Below are 22,404 nucleotides of genomic sequence, written 5' to 3' on the forward strand. Positions count from 1 at the left end.
AGTTTGAATCCTATGTTTTGGCAGCGGGTACCGCAGCAATATAATAGATGTTAAATTTGTGTAGCAATATTAATTTGATTCAGTATCTATCAAGAACACACATGGCTTATTCAGGAAATGTTAGAATCCATAATCTTTATTGCTTTTAATATGTCAAAGAATAGAAAACATTAAGTGTTATTCTTGACATGATTTTTTAATTTTAGAACTAATAATTTATCTACAATTTAATAATCATTATCTTTATACAAATACAGAAAAAAAGTATAGAAAATAAGTACATAAACTAAGGCCCATTTCAAAGGTATTATTATTACATGATTGGTTTTTCGAAGAGTATATTAATTTCAAACCTGTAGTCTGCATTGAATTGATGGTTACACACCTGCGTTCTGACACTCCTTCTATATTTTCCTTATACATGAGGAGAACTTCGGAACAAAGTGCTGTTTGAACATAGGGTTGTCGGAATAAAGGGCAGTCATAGATTTGAAAGCAGCAATTGAAATAAGCAGCTGTGATTTTTGAGTCTTTCCTTGTCAACTTTGACATTAACAGCATCAGACCGGAGTATTTTATGGAGGATTGGTACTTGTATGAACTTAACAAAAAGTGAACTTTTGGGTTAAAACTTATATACATGTACAACAAATAGATAAATACTAACCCAGTACTTTATCTGTGCTCTGCAATTATGAAATAATGCAAATCCATAATGACAACTGACAACTTTGACAGCATCGATCAGACAGGAGTATTTCATACTAAAGGATTGGTACTTGTATGAACTTAATAATAGACCTTGATCATGCTGCCTCCATCTTGATCATGTTCCTCGTATTGAATAACAATAATTAATACTGATATCATTTTTCAAATAGGAAACAGACTATTTTGTTCTTCCAGCCTTTGTTTGATAACATTGATATCAATAGGAGAATTTCAAGTTGGCTGCACCATGGTAACAGTATAAACCTTGATCATGCTGCCTCCATCTTTATCATGTTCCTCATATCGAATAACAATAATTAATACTGATATCATTCTGCAAATAGGAAACAGACTATTTTGTTCTTCCAGCCTCTGTTTGATAACATTGATACCAATGGGAGAATTTCAAGATGGCTGCACCATGATAACAGTCTATAGGCAGTATCAAAAAAACCTTCTGTTGGGATGAAAGTAGCCATAATGTAGGACAGGCTGTACGCGCGTCTTAATGCTTACATCAATGAAACACTTAGCATTCCTGGTTTGTATCAAAGGTATAATAGTATCATTCTATCTATGGGTTGATTTCTATGGCACACGCACACACAAGCTCACAGACGCAATGATATGGGGACAAGTACGGTATCTGATGGAATAACGTCATTATTCAATACCGTCTATAAAGTGAGCTTTTGTATTAAAACTTAGAAAGCAACATAAATACAAACCCAGTACATTTGTACTTTGACTGTGCATTGCAATTGAGAAATCCAAAGAGAAATGCAAATCCATAAATGGACGAAGTGAAAAAGTCTTAACATCATGCATAGAGAACCTCCACGAAAATTCAGCCGATATACTTTTTGGACGAAATTCAAAATTATTTAAATACAGTTATTTTAAATGTCACGCACAGAAAAGAAAACATAATAAAAAACATTAAAAAAAATACATGCAATTATACAAATCTATGAAATTTCTTTAGTTCATTGACATCGATTAATAGTCTGTGTATACAAATTTGTGCAATATAAAAATCACCTTCTATATCACCTTTGCATTAAATCATAAAATAGCACCAAATCAAAGATTGGTTTGATAAAGGCAGTGGACACTATTGGTAATTACTAAACATAATTATCAGCATTAAAACTAACTTGGTAACAAGCAATGGAGAGTCGTTGATAGTATCAAACATTGTTAGAAGCGGCTCCCTCAGAAGTAATGTAGTTTTTAAGAAATACGTAATTTCTCAATCAAAAGACTTCAGACCCGAAGCCCTAATTTTAGGCATCTGAAAGCACACCTAGTTTTGCAACAGGAATGTTTTTTTTCTTTCATCATGTTCATTATCTCTTGCAACTTTGGTGACGAATTGAGTCAAACTTTTCACAGGTTTGTTAGTTTATGCATATTTTAAGATACACTATGGAGCTGGTCTTTGGGACTTTTTTACCAGGGTGTCCAGTGCCTTTAACTCAAAAATCTCTCATAATAATTGTATGAATCTATAGAGTTAAATATAATACACAAGAGGGCGTACAAAACCATGTTACACAGCACACCAGAAAGAATTTTTGGCCCTTTGGAAAATGGTTCTGACCAATGGCAGGTCCCAAGCACAAGTTCACAAAACCCACATTTTGCATCTGGACATCTGTATGTAATTTGCTCATAGGAATTTGAACCCAAAGTGGCCGGATACACAGTTAAGTTTGAGTAATAAAAAGTGCTCACTGGTGTTGTCTAGTGAACCTTAGCTCTAAAATATTACTAAAGTAAAAAATCCCATTTCAATAAAACCCTGGTCTATGTTCCTTACCTCAATGGACTGGTTTTTACATAAAGGCAGTGGACGCTATTGGTAATTACTCAAAATAATTATTAGCATAAAACCTTTCTTGGTGACGAGTAATGGGGAGAGGTTGATAGTATAAAAGATTGTGAGAAACGGCTCCCTCTTAAGTGCCATAGAGGTAATTTTCCACGAATTTGATTTAGAAAATTCAGATTTAGAACTTTAGGTCTCGAAATCAACCATCTAAATGCACAAAACTTTGTGTGACAGGGCCCCTGTGTTTTTTTTTCTTTCATTATTATCTCTTAAGTTCGATGACCGATTGAGGCAAAATTTTCACAGGTTTGTTATTTTATGCATCTGTTGAGATACACCAACTGTAAAGGCTAGTCTTTGACAATTACCAATAGTGTCCCCTGCCTTTAACATACCCATAACCTCACTCTCTACATCTTTTTATAAATTGTTACTTTTGGGTGCAGCATTTTTCAGATTTCTCGTTTTCTAAATTGGTTTCTTGAGTTTTTTGTTCCACAAAAATTAGATTTTGCAGAATGCTTTAAAAAAAACGTGTCTATGTGCTCTTTCTTGCCTGTTATTTGATTTTACAGTTAATTCATTATTACTTCTTCTTTTAAATTCGGTGGGTTTGGTTGTTTTGTATGGCAATCAAGACTCTTCATAAAAAATAAATGAGTTAAAAAAATTAGCAAGTGGGCTGCACCAGTCAACTTTTTGTAATAAACCAGAAATGAAACTACATGAACATAGTAAAGCCCTGTTCATACTTCCTGCGAATGCAAAGCGCATGTTGACGTCACAAATTCATAATAAATAATTTGCAGCAGTTGAACTCTGCTTAACTCACATGCGAATATCACTGCGAAAAGAGAGTTGTGACATTAAATTCACATAATATTTGTTTCGCATTCGCATAAAGAATGAAAAAAAAAACAGACTAAGGATTGCATTTTGGCAGAATTAAAAATATATATATATATACCGTTATATTACAACAAGATATTGCTATGAAAATTTTAATTAAAGCCATTGGACACTTTCGGTAAACACTATTGTCTAAAGGCCCACACTTCGTGTATCACAACTTATACATAAAATAACAAACCTGTGCAAATTTAGGCTCAATTGGTCACATGTGGCCGTGTCATGACATGTGTTTAAAGTAAATCTGTAATGATATCGAGAATTGATGATTGTTTTAATGTTTTCTCAAAAAGGAAAGCATTTCATGGAATGGTATTTCAAGAGAAGTCTTTCACCATTACCTTCTGTAAACCCTGTTAGTTATTTGTAAATCTGTGAACTTTTTTTTTTTTCTGTTCCGAAAGTGTATAATGGCTTTAAACTGTATTGGAGACTGCTTGAACCTCATTGAGTGTAAGTTGCCTACAGCCAGAACAATTGACATCATACTTCATTTGTCTATTATATTATAGTATTACCCTCTGGACACAAGTTAAACCAACATTTTAAAACTATCTACACAAAAGTTGGAATCATTTTCAAATCTAAACAAAAAACAGGAAGAACAAGTATTCGGCAGTATAACCTGAACAAACAAATTCATTTTAAAGTTGACATGGATTTTGCAAGGAGTTCATTGTATCAATATTGAAGTATTTGAATAATTTAGCACACAAGATGGCATTTCAAAGTAGATTATAACAGCACAACAAAGGAATAACAATATATGAATAAATATATTACAAAATAATGCACACTACAATTTTGTTGAGATATTTTCAAAGTAAATGCGACAATATATTGTAAAATGTAAGAAAAATATAAATACAAAACTTCAAACCAAAATATGGTGTTTGACTAAGTAAATACCCAAACCTGGGAGTCATGCACCAGCACTGATTTATAAAGTAAATAAAAAGCACACAAACTCAAATGAGCTTTGCGGTACCAAGATAATCTTCATAAAAAGGAAAGGAAAATAATCGTTCTGTCATAAAACAAACTTGGTTTTTGTTTTTGCCAATGAAAAAACATACTCCAAAAAAGAACTGAAGACAATCAACAATGGGGCAGCCATGTTTTTTTGCCAATTAAGTAGATTATGAACCGAAGGGTAAGCTTGGGCAATATCACGATATTATCGAATATCGCGATATTAATTAATTAATCGATATGGGATGGATTTGGTTTTAATCGCAATATCAATTAAATATCGCGATGTATTTGCTAGCTGAGACATCTTGCACCCCATAGGTTTGGAGTAAAACCAGAAGAATAGGTCATTAGAACACCTCTCTTAAGCTATGACTGTCTCTTCTACAACTTTCACTTGAAGTTTGAAGACTGATGATGTCAAATTTCATTAATCGCGATTATATCGAATATCGCGATATATTGTCGGCGATATATCGTGAATAAAATAAATCGATATCGCCCAAGCTTACCGAAGGGTTGACATAGTGAAATCTTCTCTTTTGTTGTGTAGAATAAAACACTTGTACTTGCAGTTATTCCATAGAAAATGAACCCAAGCAATTAAAAGCAGTGGACACTATTGGTAATTACTCAAAAAAATTATTATCATAAAACCCCACATGGTAACAAGTAATGGGGAGCTGTCGATAGTACAAAACATTGCGAGTAACAGCTCCCTCTGAAGTAACGTAGCTATCGAGAAAAAAAATAATTTGAATTAGAGACCTCAGAATTAGATTTTGAGTACAAGCATCTGAAAGCACACAACTTCATGTGACAAAGGGTGTTTTTTCTTTCATTACTATCTCGCAACTTCGGCAACCAATTGAGCTCATATTTTCATTTATGCATGTTGAGATACACCAAGTGAGAAGACTGGTCTTTGACAATTACTAATAGTGTCCATTGCTTTTAAACAAAATTTTAATGCATATAATATCTTTTCTTTTGTATGTTACGAACCAGGTCTGTGTATGGTAGCTCTGTCCTTGCCATTCTAACACACATTTTATTGTTCATCGCTTCCGGTCTTAATTTAAAGCTGTCGATACCGATTCCTGCTGGGTGCCACACTTTGTTGTCGTTATTCACAACCTGAGAAATGCAGTGTTTTGAGAAGAAGTCTTTCCTCATCTTCAGCTGCGCGACCTCTTCCCTCATCCTGTCCTCTCCAAACACTCTGACCTTCCCCCAGAAGGTCTTGTTGAATGTCTCGTATAGTTTCACGTCTCCGTAGTTCCACTTCTTGATTTTGTCAGCCACGCTCGCCGACACCGTCTTCACGGATGACTTGCTGCGAGCGTTGAGTTTGAAATACACAATATCATCGATCTCCCAGCACATGAGGTGTCTGAACAGAATGAGGGATTCTTCAAAGTGCTCCGTCATCATGACGAGATCAAACTGCATTTCCAACTCCTCGATCTTTGCCTCGATTTTTCTTACATCCCCAAGGTCTGCTTTGGGTAGGCCGAAGTTATAAATCATGGGACTCCTGGCGTGAAGAAGGCCACCGTCTCCCATCTTATAGTACTGTTCTGGTCTCTCTAGAAAGAGTTCCAACCCATGGCTAGAGGGAAGATGGTACATGGATGCCATGTGCTGATAGGTGAAGGTGGATTCAAACATCGTGACTGGATCTCTAAGAATACTGACGTAAACAGCATTGGTTGGCATCACTGCTTTCATAGCTACATTATCAAACAGACAATGCAGAAAAACACTGAATTATTTAGGCCACAATTACACAAAGCCTCCTTCAAAAAACGCATTGTCTCCCATTATGTAACTTAGTTGTGATTCTGTCATCGTCTTGGTTTAAATCGTTCATCGTGGCCGTCTTGTGGTTCTTGCATTGTTTGTTTGTTTGTTTGTTTGTTGGGGTGTTGGTTGGTTGATTTGTTTGTTTGTTTGTTTGTTTGCTTGTTTGTTTGTTTGTTTGTTTGTTTGTTTGTTGGTTTGTTTGTTTGTTTGTTTGTTTGTTTGTTTGTTTGTTTGTTTGTTTGTTCGTTTGTTTGTTTTTAATGGGGCATGCTTATATACAGTTTTAGTATTGTTAAATAAATTTTTTAAACATTGTATGTATGGAAATAAATGTTGACATTACAAATATGAATGATACCTACCAGTCTCATCAAACATTGTGTGATGACATAAGATGTTATACTCCTTCACTGGAAATTCTAACATCCATTTCCTTGAGAATTGCGAGTGACCCAAGTAGTTTCCCGCAGGCGGGAGCACAAAGTCCAAGCTGTGCTCTTCCCCATAACGCAGCAAAATATTCTGCACTGTGCTGCTACTGCACTTGTGCATTTTAAAGAAGACGATATTTGTACGCGGGGTGCAGTCTCTGGTGCTGGACCCTTTTGACAGAGTGGTAGGGCCCTGTGCTGATTGTCTTCTGGTTGACCCCTGGAATGTTACACTGTCAGCATGGGGGTTTCTTGTTTTTGGTTTTGTAAAGTCCACAAGGGGTGAAAACTTGGCAGTGTGTCTGTTGTTATCCACTACAGGGGAAGAATCTCTCAGTGAGGCTGTTGATTTACTGGCATTCACATTGATGTCAAACAAGTCGTCCTGTGGAACTTTTTCTTTCAGGGTAAACCGATCCAAATAGGAACTTCGATTCTGGGGGAAAAAAAAGTGTGAGAGAGAAGAAAAGTAAAAAAAAACACGACACATTATTGACACAATTCCATTGGCTTTGTTTACAATTCCTTGTATTTCTCAACTCAAAAGCGATGTGCATGACATAATGTTCAGTCCAAACTTCTTTTAGTCAGTGTCTTAAACGGACAGTGCAGTGCCTCCATGCCCCCTGTGGTATGTTCATTGCCTTAGTGCACTTGAAATGCTTCAGTAGAAATTTACAATTTCCTCATAGGGTGCCCCTCAACAAGGAAAAGTGCCTTGGTGCCCTTGCCCTTTCAAAATCGAAGCATACAGGCCCGACAGTGTACTTTTGGTAATTACTGACTCTACAAGTTAAACGCAGTGGACACTATTGGTAATTGTCAAAGACTAGCCTTCACAGTTTATGTATCTCAACATGTGCATAAAATAACAAACCTGTGCAAATTTGAGCTCAACCGGTCATCGAACTTGCGAGATAATAATGAAAGAAATAACACCCTTGTCACACGAAGTTGTGTGCGTTTAGATGGTTGATTTCGAGACCTCCAGTTCTAAACCTGAGGTCTCGAAATCAACATCGTGGAAAATTACTTCTTTCTTAAAAACTATGGCACGTCAGAGGGAGCCATTACTCTCAATGTTTTATACCATCAACCTCTCCCCATTACTCGTCAACAAGTAAGGTTTTATGCTAATAAATACTTTGAGTAATTCCCAATAGTGTCCACTGCCTTTAATGACCACAATAACATACTTGGTAAAAAACACTAACATTTGTCAATAATGAAACATAGATAGTTGTTAGAAACGACTCCGTTGATGTTATTAATTTCATAAACGACTCCTTTGACGCTATTCATTTTTAGAGAAGAGACAATTTTCCCCACAAAAATTAAACATGGGCATCTGAAAGCACGCAATTATATTATATGCAACAAGGGTGTTTTTTTATTGATTATTTTCTCCCATGACAAATTGAGCACAAATTTTCACAAGTTTGTTATTTCAAGCATTTGCTAGGATACTGGTCTTTGGCAATACCAAAGTATACCCCCCTCTTCGAAATGTAACTTTGTATCAAAACTTTTTTAAAGGGCACCAGTCACCACAGCAAAAGCACAGGGTACCACGGCAACAGACCTTTTTGTCACGCTGCCTCCATTTTGGTCAAGTTCCCCATGTCAAATAACAAATGAGTGCTAATAATCCTCTTGCAATTAGGAACAAGAATATTTTGTTCTGCCAGCCTCCGTTTAGTAACATTGATATGAAATTCAGGATGGCTGCACCATGATAAAGCTCTACTGCTGTGGGTGTCATGTACATACATGTAAATGGAAAATTAAGAGACAGCCATTTCAATCTCTTCCTTCCTTTCTAGACCCCTGTGTTACACAATGCAGATTACTTGTTATAATACTTAAAGACACTGGACACTATTGGTAGTTACTCAAAATAATTGTTAGCATGAAAACTTACTTGGTAACAAGTAATGGAGAGCTTTTGATAAAACATTGTGAGCATTGGCTTCCTCGAAAGTGATGTTGTTTATTTTTAGGAAGAAGTAATTTAGCTCAAATTTTCACAGGCTTGTTGTTGTTTGCATATGCTGAGATACATGTACACCAAGTGAGAAAACTGCCTTTAAGACTTTGCTTTATCTTGTTTACTTGTGTTGAGATAAACAAACAGTGCACCATGAAGGCTTTGGGTTGCTTAAGTGGACACTTGGTGTTTATGCCACCTGCTCTTAGAGTCAGTCTTGAGCACAAAGTCCACATTTTAGAGAGAAAAAAATTGGTCCATTCTCGCTGTATATTATGGTTGAAATGGTTTTTATAAATGACATTTAGTTTATTTGAAAACAAGCAATCCTGACAATAACCAGTTAGTAATTCACTTTTTCATCATATGAAATCAGGGTTTTTCTTCAGAGGGGAGGGGGGGAGGGGGGAGAGGGGGGAGGGGGGAGGGGGGAGGGGGCTCTACAGTAAACAAAACTTGGGGTGATGATATTGCTATTAACAATTGTTACGAGGACCCTGCAGGGCTCGTCAACAAAACATGCTTCAAATGCGCATACACACTTTTCATTCATACTTGACTATAGCCATTTTCACAACACAGCGTTATTTCCCCAGAAAATAAACTCCTGGGAAAATCCCAGGAGTTTTTAACCCCACCGCCCCTACAGCAACCGTTCTCACTATCCCAATTTGAGAACGGTTGCTATTTCCCAGGAATATACAGTGGTTTCGCACTTACGATCAAACCGCAGGAGATATGTGGTAAACATGTCAGCCACAGTAGACACAAAAGTTTGGGTAAGTTAAACCCTCTTTTGTTCGAACGTTGTGCTTTTTCCCAGGAAAAACGTTTTACCTTGGGGTAAACTCCCTATTTCTACCTCCATGCTTAACCCTTACCCTGAGCAGGGTAAATTATTTCCTGGGAAAAAGCTGTTTCCCAGGAAATTCCCTGGATTTTTTTTTTGTAGTGTGAAAAGATCAACTAAAAGTTCCCAGGAATTTCCCGAGGAAATAACTTTAGTGTGAAAAAGGGCTTATATCACTCAGGCAATAGCCAGCTTTTTTTATGACCAGTTTCGAACAACAATACCTTTGCTTCTCCAGTGTGAATGTTCATATACTCCTCAATTTTGGCTCTGTGGCCTGATGCCGATCGAATGATAGAGCTGATGAAAGAAAGATAAACATTACACAATCATTATTTGTTAAAAGTTCTTCCAAGAAGGGAGACTAGTGCCAGAAAACTCTTGCACAACTTCGTTCCAACTGGGCGATCCAAAGAGAAATAAGCTCCAGTGGGAATGCGAGGGCGATCAGGATCTGACTGTGCAATTTTGATCCTCCTCGGGAGTAGGATTGAGCAGGATCTGATCGCCATTGTGGATTAATGGGCGATCAAAAGTCTAGTGAGAACGCAATGGGCGTTCAGACCCCGCAATTTGCTAGCAAAACAGTGTTCTTTTGAACCCACTTCCGTTCCCAAAAAGGGGCTCAATGCGCGATAATTAATCTTGCTGCTGGATCCCGATCTCGCAATTGTGGATCCTGTGGGAACGCCGTCTTAGAAGCATAAGTTTTCAAGTTAAATAGGCCCAAAATGACGTATATTTGTAATATTGATTTACTTCACAATATAATCTATACACTGAAGAACATTTTAGGTCATAGGTCTCCAACATCAGTAGTTTTCAATAGCTGTTCCTGGATTAAACAACCTCGTAGTATATTCAGCAATGAAATTGGCAAGCTCATAAAACTTTGTACAACAGTTTTTATTTTGATATTATGATGCTTCTGCTCTCTCATAAAATGTTGCAGTTCCGGCGAGATCGGCCAGATCAAGCAGATATTGTCACCCATGCAGGGATGAGATTCTTCCGCCTTCTGACGGAATTGACTTTGACAATAGAAGACAAGATCATCCAAAAATTATATATAAACATTGGGTTTTTTTCATTATAAAAAAAATTAAATAAAAATTATTTCTTTTGACCCACCCACCCATAATTTAGATTTTTTGGGGTTTTAAATTGTTAATTTTATAATCCAGACAACTACACATTGTCTTCAACATAGTCAAAACATAATGAACAAAAAACAACACTTATAGTCTTTTACTGAAACCATTCACCCACATACAATCCCTAAAGCCAGAACGTTGGAATCTCAATAATACCATGCTTCCATTTTAGTTAAGCATGAATAAATATTTCCCGCGCTTCGCAGTAATAGCGGGAAATGATTGTCTTGGCTATACGATAGCCGCATTGTGTAGCAATGGGCGCTTACAGGTGTATTACGTAATATCGGGAATGTATCAAGCGGGTTCATATAGCGTGGTGATCCATTGGGAGATCAGTTCTAGCGAAAGCACCACACTGGCACGTACACCAATTTTCTTTTCAATAAATATATTTATTTAATTAAAATGTAATTGAATTAAACGGAGACAGTTCAAGGTTGGGTGAAGTCCAATGCCTACACTGAGAGGGGCAATGACAGCTATTGGATACAGGTTTTCAGAGCCACCTTCTCTGTTTTTGCCTGGGCGTCTTGTTTCCTCGATGAGGTGTTAAGGGTTATTAAGTTTGTAATGATCAACCAGAACTGAAGTTTTGCTTGTAATAGCAATCGGCAAGAGTGGTAAATCTTGACTCAATGGATTATTGTATATTTTATTACAAGGTTAATGAGACAATAACAGAAGTTTATTTACAGAACTATTATTGCAAGAATCTGTATGAAGAATCAGAAAGAAAAGAAGAGATAAAGGATTAATAAAAGGTGGAAACGTGCCACTTTAGTGCTACTACGGTGCCACTTTAGTGCTACGCTATCGCCAAACGTTACAAAAGGTTGTCTTTGTCAATTTAGTAATGAGAAGACTGACTGCATCTCACCTTGGGTATCTTCCTTAGAGACAATGGACACTATTGGTAAATGTCAAAGACCAGTCTTCTCACTTGCTGTATCTCAACATTATGCACAAAATAACAAACCTGTGAAAATTTGAGCTCGATCGGTCATCGAAGTTGCGAAATAATAATAAAACAAAAAACACCCTTGTCATACGAAGTTGTGTGCTTTCAGATGCTTGATTTCCAGACCTCAAATTCCAAATTTAAGGTCTCTAAATCAAATTTTGTGAAAATTACTTTTTTTTTTAAAATTACTTCACTTAATCAGAGGGAGCCGTTTCTCACAATGTTGATCTCTCCCCATTACTACCCGTTACCAAGTAAGGTTTAATGCTAAAAAATATTTTGAGTAATTCCCACTGCCTTCATGCATGAATGACTGCACCTCACCTTGGGTATTTTCCTTAAAGACTAAAGGATCATGTTGATTGAGTGTTGGATAATTTATACCAATAAATTCCACTAGACACCATCACGCATACTCAAGAGGGTTGAGAGCCATCAAAGACTCTGCCTTGTGGCTCTGAAATTGATTGCCTCTTTAAAGGCACTGGACGCTTTTGGTAAATTACTGAAAATAATTGTTCGGATAACAACTTACTTGATAACGAGCAATGGAGAGATGTTGATAGTACAGGTGTATAAAACATTGTGAGAAACGGCTCCCTCTAAAGTAATGAAGTTTTTTTTTAAAGAGGTAATTTCTCACACAAAAGGCTGAAGCCTTTTATTACATGTATTTATCTGAAAGCACACAGAGTTGTGCAACACGGAGGATTTTCTTTTATTATTCTCTTGCAACTTCAATGACAAAGTTTGCCAAATTTTAACAGGTTTGTTATTTTATGCATATAATGTTCGGATACACCAAGTGAGAATACTGGTCTTTGACAATTACCAAACATGTCCGGTGCCTTTAAAGGTGTAGTATGGGATAAGTTAAAGTATATTCCGAAGGACAACATTCCACTGAATCTAAAGTGACAGAAATACTATCAAAGTCAAGGCACGGTATACATTTGTGGTCAAATAATCCACACTTGTTATCTCAACATTGCATAAAATGACAAATTGTGAACATTTGGGCTCAACTGGTTGAAATGAAATTTAAAAAAACACCCTTGTAACTGTTGCATATCAGATGCATGAGAAAGACTTCATACCTAAAGCCTTTATCAGATTGAAGTTTGTGGGTGAAGCTTGAGTGTCCAGCCTGGACACTCCAAAAATTGTTGTCCTTTCACATGAGGTACATTTTGTAAGATTTTACAACCATGCTACAATTTTTTGCTCTCGTGTGAAAACTACATTTCTTCAAAGGGGTTGTTTCTGAAAATTTTTGAAAAATATCAGCTCCCCAGTGCTCTTTACCAAGTAAGTTTTTTATTGTCATAGATTTGTTGACTAATTTACAAAAGGTGCACCCTCCCTTTAAAGGCATTGGCGATATAAGTAATTGTCAATGACTAGCCTTCACAATTGGTATATCTCAACATATGTATAAAATAACAAACACGTGAAAATTTGAGCCCAATCGGTCATCGAACTTGCGAGATAATAATGAAAGAAAAAAACACCCTTGTCACACGAAGTTGTGTGCGTTTAGATGGTTGATTTCGAGACCTCAATTTCTAAATCTGAGGTCTCGAAATCAAATTCATGGAAAATTACTTCCTTTCTCGAAAACTACGTCACTTCAGAGGGAGCCGTTTTTCACAATGTTTTATACCATCAACCTCTCCCTATTACTCGTCACCAAGAAAGGTTTTATGCTAATAATTATTTTGAGTAATTACCAGTAGTGTCCACTGCCTTTAAATCACTTAGTTTGACTGCCACATCTATCTGAACAAGCATGATATGAATGTATAAAATCTAAAACCTATCACAAAATTACATGGCAAACCATGAACAGTTTGATTTTCCCACTAAAATCAGTCATCAAATTTGGTTATGGAATTTATTAATGGACAACTAGAGGATGGGAATGAATTTTCTCTGGCACAGTTTGGTCCATTGTTGTTTCAAAATCTAATTCTGAGGTCTCAAAATCAAATTTGTGAAAAATTACTTCTTTCTCGAAAACTACGTCACTTCATAGGTAGCTGTTTCTCACAATGTTTTATATTATCAACCTCTCCCCATAACTCATTTTATGCTAATAATTATTTTGAGTAATTACCAAAAGTGTCCACTGCCTTTAAAAGCGCTGCATTTGAGGGGGGGGGGGGGGGGTTTCTCTACAAGCTTGGTGCAGTTTGAATACAAGAGCAGGTGCAACGACACTTCAACTTGACACCTCTTAACATGATTGATATTGTGTGCTCCATCCTCATTGCCAAAAACCCATCATATTATTGATCCTAAGAGGTTTCCATGTCACAAACAAATTAATGATGGAACTACAGGAGGGGGAGGAGGGTTGTTCATTTACAAATTACCAAATTGCCTGGTTTTATTCATCTGTGATGAATTAAAACAGGTACACATGACTGCCACACCATATTCTTTTTATAATAATAATCAATTTTTTCCTAACTTTATCACAGCCCAAAGGGCGTATCAAAGCGCTTGTGACATTATTACCCCTGGTCACTTGGCCATATATTTCATTCCTTTTACCGTCTCAAACAGCTGCATGTTACTGCGCTCCAAGCCTGACCTAATCCTGACCTATATTGACCCTATTTCAAAATGGCCTTTTATTTTATTTAGGTCAATATATTGAAGTCAGCTCATAAAACTATACGGTTTTCATTTTAGTCAAAATTGCCTTTAAAAAACAACAAGAACTTTACATATTGGTGTTGTAAGCCGCCTGGAATCTGCAAGGAAAAGATCTGAATATCCATTCAAAAGCCACAAAATCTGGTGTCACAAATCACGCGTGGCAAAAAGTGAACTCATGATCCTGTTAATCTTTTACTGTGCTTGAAATTGAGCCCTGACCTGTGTCAAATAAAACAGTTTCCAATGATGTCACATTCACTGCATCTGCCACTATATGCTTATCGTCCATTTGATTCATGGTGAACACCAAACAGTGCCTTGTGTACAGTTCCCCTGGCAACACTTCCTGTAGACGTTCCCTTTGAAAATCAGGGATGACAGATTTCACATTTGTGTCTGAATTCAGACCTTTTTACAGCTTTTCTTCTTGAAATAAAGAAATGGTGATCTTTCATTACTCCCAGGTTCACTTACCAGTTCAGGTCACCTTATCCACTCTTAGTCTTAATTACTTCACATCAACATGTTTGGACTAGATAAGACTGGTATGCATATACTGGCCCACTGATGAGCAATTGTTATGTTGGCCAACAGTTCAATTTCAATTTTTGGGAAGAGAACTTTTTGGAAGAGTTGGGAGGGTTAACCTTTATTGCTTTGTCCTTCCAATGGGAGGTAAAGTTCTTATGTTTACTACTATTAAATGAAGGATCCCTGCTCACTGGCACAAAACCCATCACTATGTATAAAAAAAAATATATATTTTAACAGTTTCAACTCTGGTTATGGTGGTTTGCCTGATCCTTTGTATTTATAAATCATTTCAAAAAAGGTGCAGGATGGAGAAATAGATGTTCACTATTAACCTAATTGCCAGTAAATATGTGTATAATAGTTTCTTCCTAAGTTTGGAACATGCCTGCAAGTAACCAGTAGAAGTGTCGTGGCCAGCGGTTAAGAGCACCGAATTCAAACTCTGGTGTTTCTGATCAGCAGAGAAGGGGTTCGCCCCGGTGTTCCTGGTTGTGGCTGCTAAATGCGCCGTCTGGGTGTCAGAATTCATCACTTAAATATCCTATCTTTCTGAAAGTTTGTATATACTCAGCGCCTTGAGTACCTTATTTGGTAGATGTGCTATATAAGACTTCAATATTATTATTATAACCACTCACCTTGAAGCTATGTGGTATCTATCGGCCGGAGTTTTGAGGTCAGTGAACCCATAATATACGTAGCTGAACATGACGAAGGATGCAATGCCCAAACCAACGGACAACACCTTCCTCCATGAGAACCCTTGCAGTTTTAAATCTGACATTTTCTTCAAGAAACAAAAAATGGAATGAAATAAAAGGTAAAGGTAAATGAAACTACTTCTTGACAAGTACTATACATGTACACTGTATTATACCAAGAAGTACACTGTATTATACCAAAAGTTAACCCTCTAGTCCCTGCACCGCCCGAGTTTGCCGAAATAATTTTTTTTTCTTTTCAAGACTCTTGCAGTAACTTTACTGAAATCGTAGTTCAATTTTTTTAAAGATAGCCAAGGCTTAGTATTTATAATAAAAACGCGCAATTTTTGACCCTTTCGGTAATATTTGTACAAGTCCTCATTGGGGAACAATAACAAAAACCTACGGTAATATTTATGGCGATTATTTTTGTATAATGATAAAATGGATGCAATAGCTTTTCAAGGCTTTATCTGGCTCATTGCTGATTATTTGCGAAGGCATAATTTTTCGACAATATCACCGTTGATTCCTCAGTTCACTCTTGATTGATCTGATGTTTAGCAATGGCCGAGTTTTCCCTCCAAGGGCGTCGTGGTTTCACTTCTTCGTCACTGCCTTTTCATTTCCAGCCAAGTGAATAAAATCAAATTATATTAAAGCGTCAAAATTTAATAAGCGTTTGCTGCTGACGTGGCATCAAGCACCAGTTGCTCTATGGCGTAGACTGGGAACAAGTTTAAAGCACAGGGAATAATAATAAATACACACAAAATATGTTCCCATCAATAGCATAATACCAACTACTCTCATCAATTACTACTCTCTTAAATGTAAAGAGTGATTAAAACTACTCTTTACATTTCGAGTTGTCCCTCATACGGCTCTTTAAAAAAAGGGTGGTAGTTATTTCACTCTTTTAGAAGAGTTTCATTCCAGGACAGAGTGAAAAATCACTCAAAAAGATGCAAACTTCAATCTCAAAGAGTGGAAGACCACTCGAAAAGGAGTTTTTCCTTATAATTATAGCTCTTCAAAAAGTGATTTTCACTCTTTTGCATTTTAGAGAGTAGACCATTATTTAGCTTAACTATACGAGCCTATTCTATGGTGTCACGAAATGCATGCATTAACACAGTTCACAGTCAACCCTTTTACTGTCTGAACCACTCTGAAACAGAGCTATTATCAAGCCACACCAGCCTCTGATTTAGTATCAACCAAGTGTGCAAACAACCCTACTACGGTTTGACCATTTAACTTCATCACTGAGGTTTGGAACAACAGTAATAAACTTTACTACTATGGTATCATTTTGTGAGCACAAACAAACAGTTCACAGACAACGCTTCCAATGTCCAACCGATCAATATCATCCACTCTTGTTTCGAAACCGAGATAAACATTATGTTAGCGTGAAGTTTTGGTATCGATAATGTGGATTTAATTCACACTCATCCTACTACTGCTTTTCTGTTGACTTCAAGCAACTTATTTTTCAAAAGGTACCCATCTATTAGTTAATGTTGCGAATCAAATTCATCGTCCACAATCGACTCTCATGCCGTGTTACCAAACCGTCTCATCAACTATGATTTTACTTAATATCTTTAGTTGAGAAAACAATATTGTTTTTGTTTACGATTTGTGTATCTGTTCTAAAAATACTGTTGTACCTTTTAGATCTAAACCAAACCTGTTTCATACGAAACGCTTATTTAATAAACGCTGAGGCGAATTAGAGGAAGCTTGAGTGGCTCTTTTGTTGTGTCTTGATGCCTTCGCTGTGCAGAGGAAACAGGACAAGGTTGTTCGATGGTATAGTGTTACAAAACAGGAGCGAGAGAATAAGCAAGAAATATACGCAATCAATTTTGTTGTTAAGCAACACAATTTGAAAGTTTACCTCGAAAAATAACAGGTGTTTGTTTCACTCACTGGCGTTTTACTGACGTAGGCAAGGGTCTCTGCGCTTACGTCAATCATATTATTACGAGTAAGCGGGGAATTGTTTGCTTGTTCGCGTGCGTACTCAAGGTTTCAAGGCGTGCTTAGCACACACAGATAGCGATACAATTCGGCACTTGCACAGTTAGCAGAGAATGGTTACAGAAGACGCATACATCAGTGGAAGGCAGGGCCGTGCAGTTGAGACTTAGTACATAACTTTACCTGCAGCCGATTTCACGAAACTTTGCGCAACTTTGCGTCCCTGCATCGCCCGAGTTTGCCGAAATAATTTTGTTTTTCTTTTCAAGATTCTTGCAGTAACTTTACTGAAATCGTAGTTCAAATTTTTTAAAGAAAGCCAAGGCTTATTATTTATAATTAAACGCACAATTTTTGACCCTTTCGGTAATATTTGTACAAGTCCTCATTGGGGAACAATAAAAAAAAAACTACGGTAATATTTATGACGATTATTCTTGTATAATGATAAAATGGATACAATAGCTTTTCAAGGCTTTTATCTGGCTCAATGCTGATTATTTGCGAAGGCATAAGTTTTCGACAATATCACCATGAGTGATAAATACAGTTTCCTTTGTGTTTACTAATAAGCGTTTTGTTGGGTAAGTGCTAAATTATTCCATCATCATTAGCTTCGTCAAGTCAACTGTGAAGAGAAAAATTAATAATGATCTATAAATAACTAGATGGATTCACCAATGCGTAGGCACACTATTAACTACCTAGTTTTATTTTGATGTTTCTTATTTTCTACAAACAAAAGCTATAGCGAGGTTTCCTCCTACCGCATAATACAGTGTATCGCTTTAGGTGGCTGGGCGGTCCAGTGGCTAAATGGTTAAAGTCACCTGGAACTGGAAGTGGTATTTTGTCAAAATAAAGCTTTTGCCACTTATGTGTTTTGATGAGTGGAATGTGAATAAATAGTTAACTAAGGTTCTAAAAAATTAGTTCTTATCTTATTTACAAATTTAAGAGTAGACCCTGACCCGAGAGACCCGAGAGGGCGCTGTTCGTGACGTCAATCGAGGCGCGATATTTGAAGAGAAAATGCTGCACAGCGCTGAAAAAGACGTCGGAGCGGAACACTAGGCACTATTGCTCTTGTGAGTCTGACTAGCCATACCGACTGACCCCCATCTTTAGTTGTTTTGCTGCATCCAGCAGCAACACATTTGGTCGGCAATGCCGGAAAATGCAAGAATGATTTTTTTTCTCCGAAACGTACAGACTCACGACTTGAGAAACTCCCACAACATTCACTTGCCCCTAATGAGAACTCAGAGATATTAAATGTCTAGTGTTCCAGCATTAGTGAGACTGTATAATTATAATAAACGGTGATTTCATCAACAAGTATCTTTACCAGTTGGGTATAGTTTTATCAAATATTTATCAAATTTAATCAAATTTGTATCAAATTTAATCAAATTGTTATCATTTTTTGTGCATTCATGCCTACAGCTTTTCTTCTCTTTTTTAAGTCAGAGTATGTTGTTTTTTGTAAGTTTTAACAATAATAAATGTAAACACGCCAATTTAAGTCTTTTTAACTTCTGTTGTGTATTTGTTTTGTGATATTTTTAATGAACCTTAATGATTTTTTTTTAAATTTGAATTTTTACTGTCTGGCTGAGTTACTGTTTGTTTGTTGTGTGTAGGTTTTTGTTTAGTCTGTAGATGATCTTGCCATATCTTGCCAAGTTCCCTTGTTGAGAAGATCATAGAAACAAGCAAACAAACAAACAAACAAACAATCAAACAAACAGTGAACACAGTGAGTAACTCAGTCAGTCAGTAGAATTAGAAACGTGATTTTATTGCACAAAACTGCTCAGTCAAGTCACGACACACTAATTTATTTACGAATGAAGACTGAGACTAGACCGAGTACAAAGTAATCAATGCCTGAATATTATACATTTGCTTGGAGAAACTACAGTACTTGACCCAGTAACTGAGGTGCTGGGGTACTCCTTTTTTCCTAAATTTATCAGTAGCGGGCCTGACCGATAATGAAAAAAATTGAAAAAAAGGAGTACAACGCCCCAGTTACTGGATCAACTCATGGAGTAACAGGATAACTTTCCGTATGGCGCCACCACTTTTTCACTCATTTTTACAAAAAGGGATATATCAATCAGGTAAATTAGCTACTACATGTAATTACTATATTATTTTATTTCAAATGAAAAAGTGGTGGCGCCATATGGAAACTTTTCCGAGTAACAAATTAGATTTATTCCTCCATGATCTACTAGACTACAGTACAGAATACTACTAATACATGTCAGTTTTATCATGGAGGTAGAAATATACAGGTACATTCCGACTATATTTCCCTTCCTTTAGCTTTCAATAAAGAAGTGTTTTACTCTTAATCTTATTCCTATTTACGCCTGCCTCCAATGTCATGATGAATGTGATCTGTGGATGGTTGGGAATATTAATTGTTAGACCTACTGGTACTACTGCACTTCAAAATTAAAATTTACATTTTGCACGTTGTTTTCACAAATTCAAGACTCTTTTCCAATTCTCTTCACCTACCTCTATGATGTGTTTCACGGCAGTACGCTATGAAGATTTTGGCCAGCACAGTGACCGAGTTGACCAACAGGAAACACCAGGCCAGGCATACACACAGAGAGAGGGCAGCAACAGCAAGTGCGTCAAGATGGCCTTCGGCCGGCTCCTCAGCAAAATAAAGTCAAGTAGGAGGATCTCAACAATCGACGACGGATCAATAGTGTCTGTTCGATTCTCACAAAGACCGGGCTCAACAGGACACCTTTCTTGAACAAAACTATACCAGGACTCAACATAGACTTATTGACCCTCACGTCAATTCACGTTGTTGAGGCGAAATTGTCAGGTTTTTGCCCACCATTTTATGAGCCAACGTGACACAATTTGAGGTGGCCTGAGTGCACACATCCGCAAGTTGGAACGATCATCGTATTAGTATGATACCCGTCCACGAATTGCACTGCCACAAAGAGAAAAGCAGTCCAGATTTGTACTTTACTTCCTCGAAGATGCAGACGGCTGTTATATGTTACACGTATTCAGCTGACACTGCATCTTGGATAAACTTTCTGGGATAATTAGAATACAACAAACATTTTTTGTTTATCCTCTAATCAGTCGGCTTTAGGTACCGATTTTGGGACGTATTTATTAGCTTTAGGGCTTATCATGGAGAGAGGAAAGATAGTGCTATTGAACAGGAAGATAAAAAGCGACGGGAAAATCTTTAAACACGAGATAATAGTTTGCGAGCACACGCAGCGTCATCATGTGTTAAAGCCATTGGACACTTTCGGTGAACAGTATTGTCCCAAAGGCCCACACTTCGTGTATCACAACTTTATATATATAAAATAACAAACCTGTGATAATTTAGGCTCAATCGGTCTCGGAGTCGGGGGGGAAATAACGGGAAAACCCACCTTTGTTTCCGCACGTTTCGCCGTGTCATGGCATGTGTTTACTATAATCCGTAATTCTCGTTGTGGGGCTAAGCATTTCATGGAATAATATTTCAAGAGAAGTCTTTTACCACTACCTTCTGTAAAACCTGTAAGTTATTTGTAAATCTGTGAACTTTTATTTTTTTTCTGTTCCGAAAGTGTATAATGGCTCCTTAGAAGTAGATGTAGTCGTAGCCATTAGCCGTAGCCAATCTAGCGGTTCCTTTATAGATGTTGTTTTACAGACAGGTATATTCACAAATAGTCCTCAACAGCATGACAACTGAATTTCAACTAATAGACCCTAGATCAAAAGATAAAACTACATCATGAAAGGACATTAGGAATTAGGAAGAAAATGGCTATTCTTAACTCTACCCTCGGGGTCGTTCATTTTCTTTGAGAAAAAATACAACAATTGAAATCGGACTTATTCATGAAAATAACCAATATCAATATAAATGGGTAAGTGGCTTTATTGTGCGGCTGTCACAAATGCGTAGCTTACGGCGAAATGACTACACGACATGCGTCTGCCTGGTTGAATACAAAAGCTTTTACAGTGAGTGCATTATTTTATACAAAGAGAAGTTTGTCAGCCATTAAATGGCAAACAAACTTCTCTTTGTGATTGTTGCGCCGGGCTGGGCGGTAAATTTAATGCACCACGTGCCGTCGACAAATCCTATTCTATGGCAGGTGCCCGCCACATGGAAAGACGTTTCTACTCACCGCCTTGGTAGAGCAAGGAACCTTCGGATTTCATTTTATTCAGATATTAATGTCAACTCCAACAGAAAACAATTAAAGAATCATTATAACAATATTATACGGAACTGTACGAGGGGAAAAGCATGGAAGTAGTTTGACCTCCTGCGATTTAATGTTGATTACGGACATAATTTTGTCAGGATCTCAACATGTCGGATGCATCGATGGCACCTCCAGAGAGCGGAGGTGCCATTCGACAGGTGGTGAGATCCTGACAAAAATTGTCTGTTGTGCGATAGAGCATGGAGGTAGAAATAATAAGTCCTGGTCATTCCCCCCCCCCCCCCCCCCATTTTTCCCCTTCAAGTTGGTTAATGTTGGTGTATGTTCACCCCACCTGACCGTGAATCACTGATACACGGTGATAATATCAGCCCCAGCCAGAATACAGAACTAGGTAGGTCTATCATTATCAAAAGGTTTATAAAGTTTTGGTTTAGTGTGTGCGCTGTGCGTTTCCCACATAATCCGCATAGCCTAATTGTATAAATAGATCGGATGGAAGGCGGGAATAGTGATCGACCCGTCGTGTATAGAAGCTTACTTTATTGATCTCAATAGAGAATAGCACCATAGAGCAAATTGGTTATTGGAACGTACGATATCTGTTTCACTGGGATGGGCCACACTCATCGATCTCTAACAGATATCACACTGTGTGTACACTTT

The 22,404-nt window shown here is 37.1% G+C and overlaps 1 protein-coding gene across 1 annotated transcript; it reads right to left on the reverse strand.

Annotated features, from left to right (window-relative positions):
- Positions 1–5,325: 5,325 nt before the first annotated feature.
- Positions 5,326–20,436, reverse strand: LOC117291617 (galactose-3-O-sulfotransferase 2-like). Its single transcript, XM_033773440.1, has 5 exons — positions 20,042–20,436; positions 15,455–15,603; positions 9,725–9,800; positions 6,595–7,099; positions 5,326–6,159 (listed from the first exon to the last, which is right to left on the reverse strand). Exons 2-5 carry the CDS (start codon positions 15,598–15,600, stop codon positions 5,393–5,395), a joined length of 1,494 nt encoding a protein of 497 aa, XP_033629331.1. The 5' UTR covers positions 15,601–15,603; positions 20,042–20,436; the 3' UTR covers positions 5,326–5,392.
- Between the last annotated feature and the right edge of the window lie 1,968 nt (positions 20,437–22,404).

Source organism: Asterias rubens, chromosome 6, assembly GCF_902459465.1.
Source record: "Asterias rubens chromosome 6, eAstRub1.3, whole genome shotgun sequence".
NCBI lineage: Eukaryota > Metazoa > Echinodermata > Asteroidea > Forcipulatida > Asteriidae > Asterias > Asterias rubens.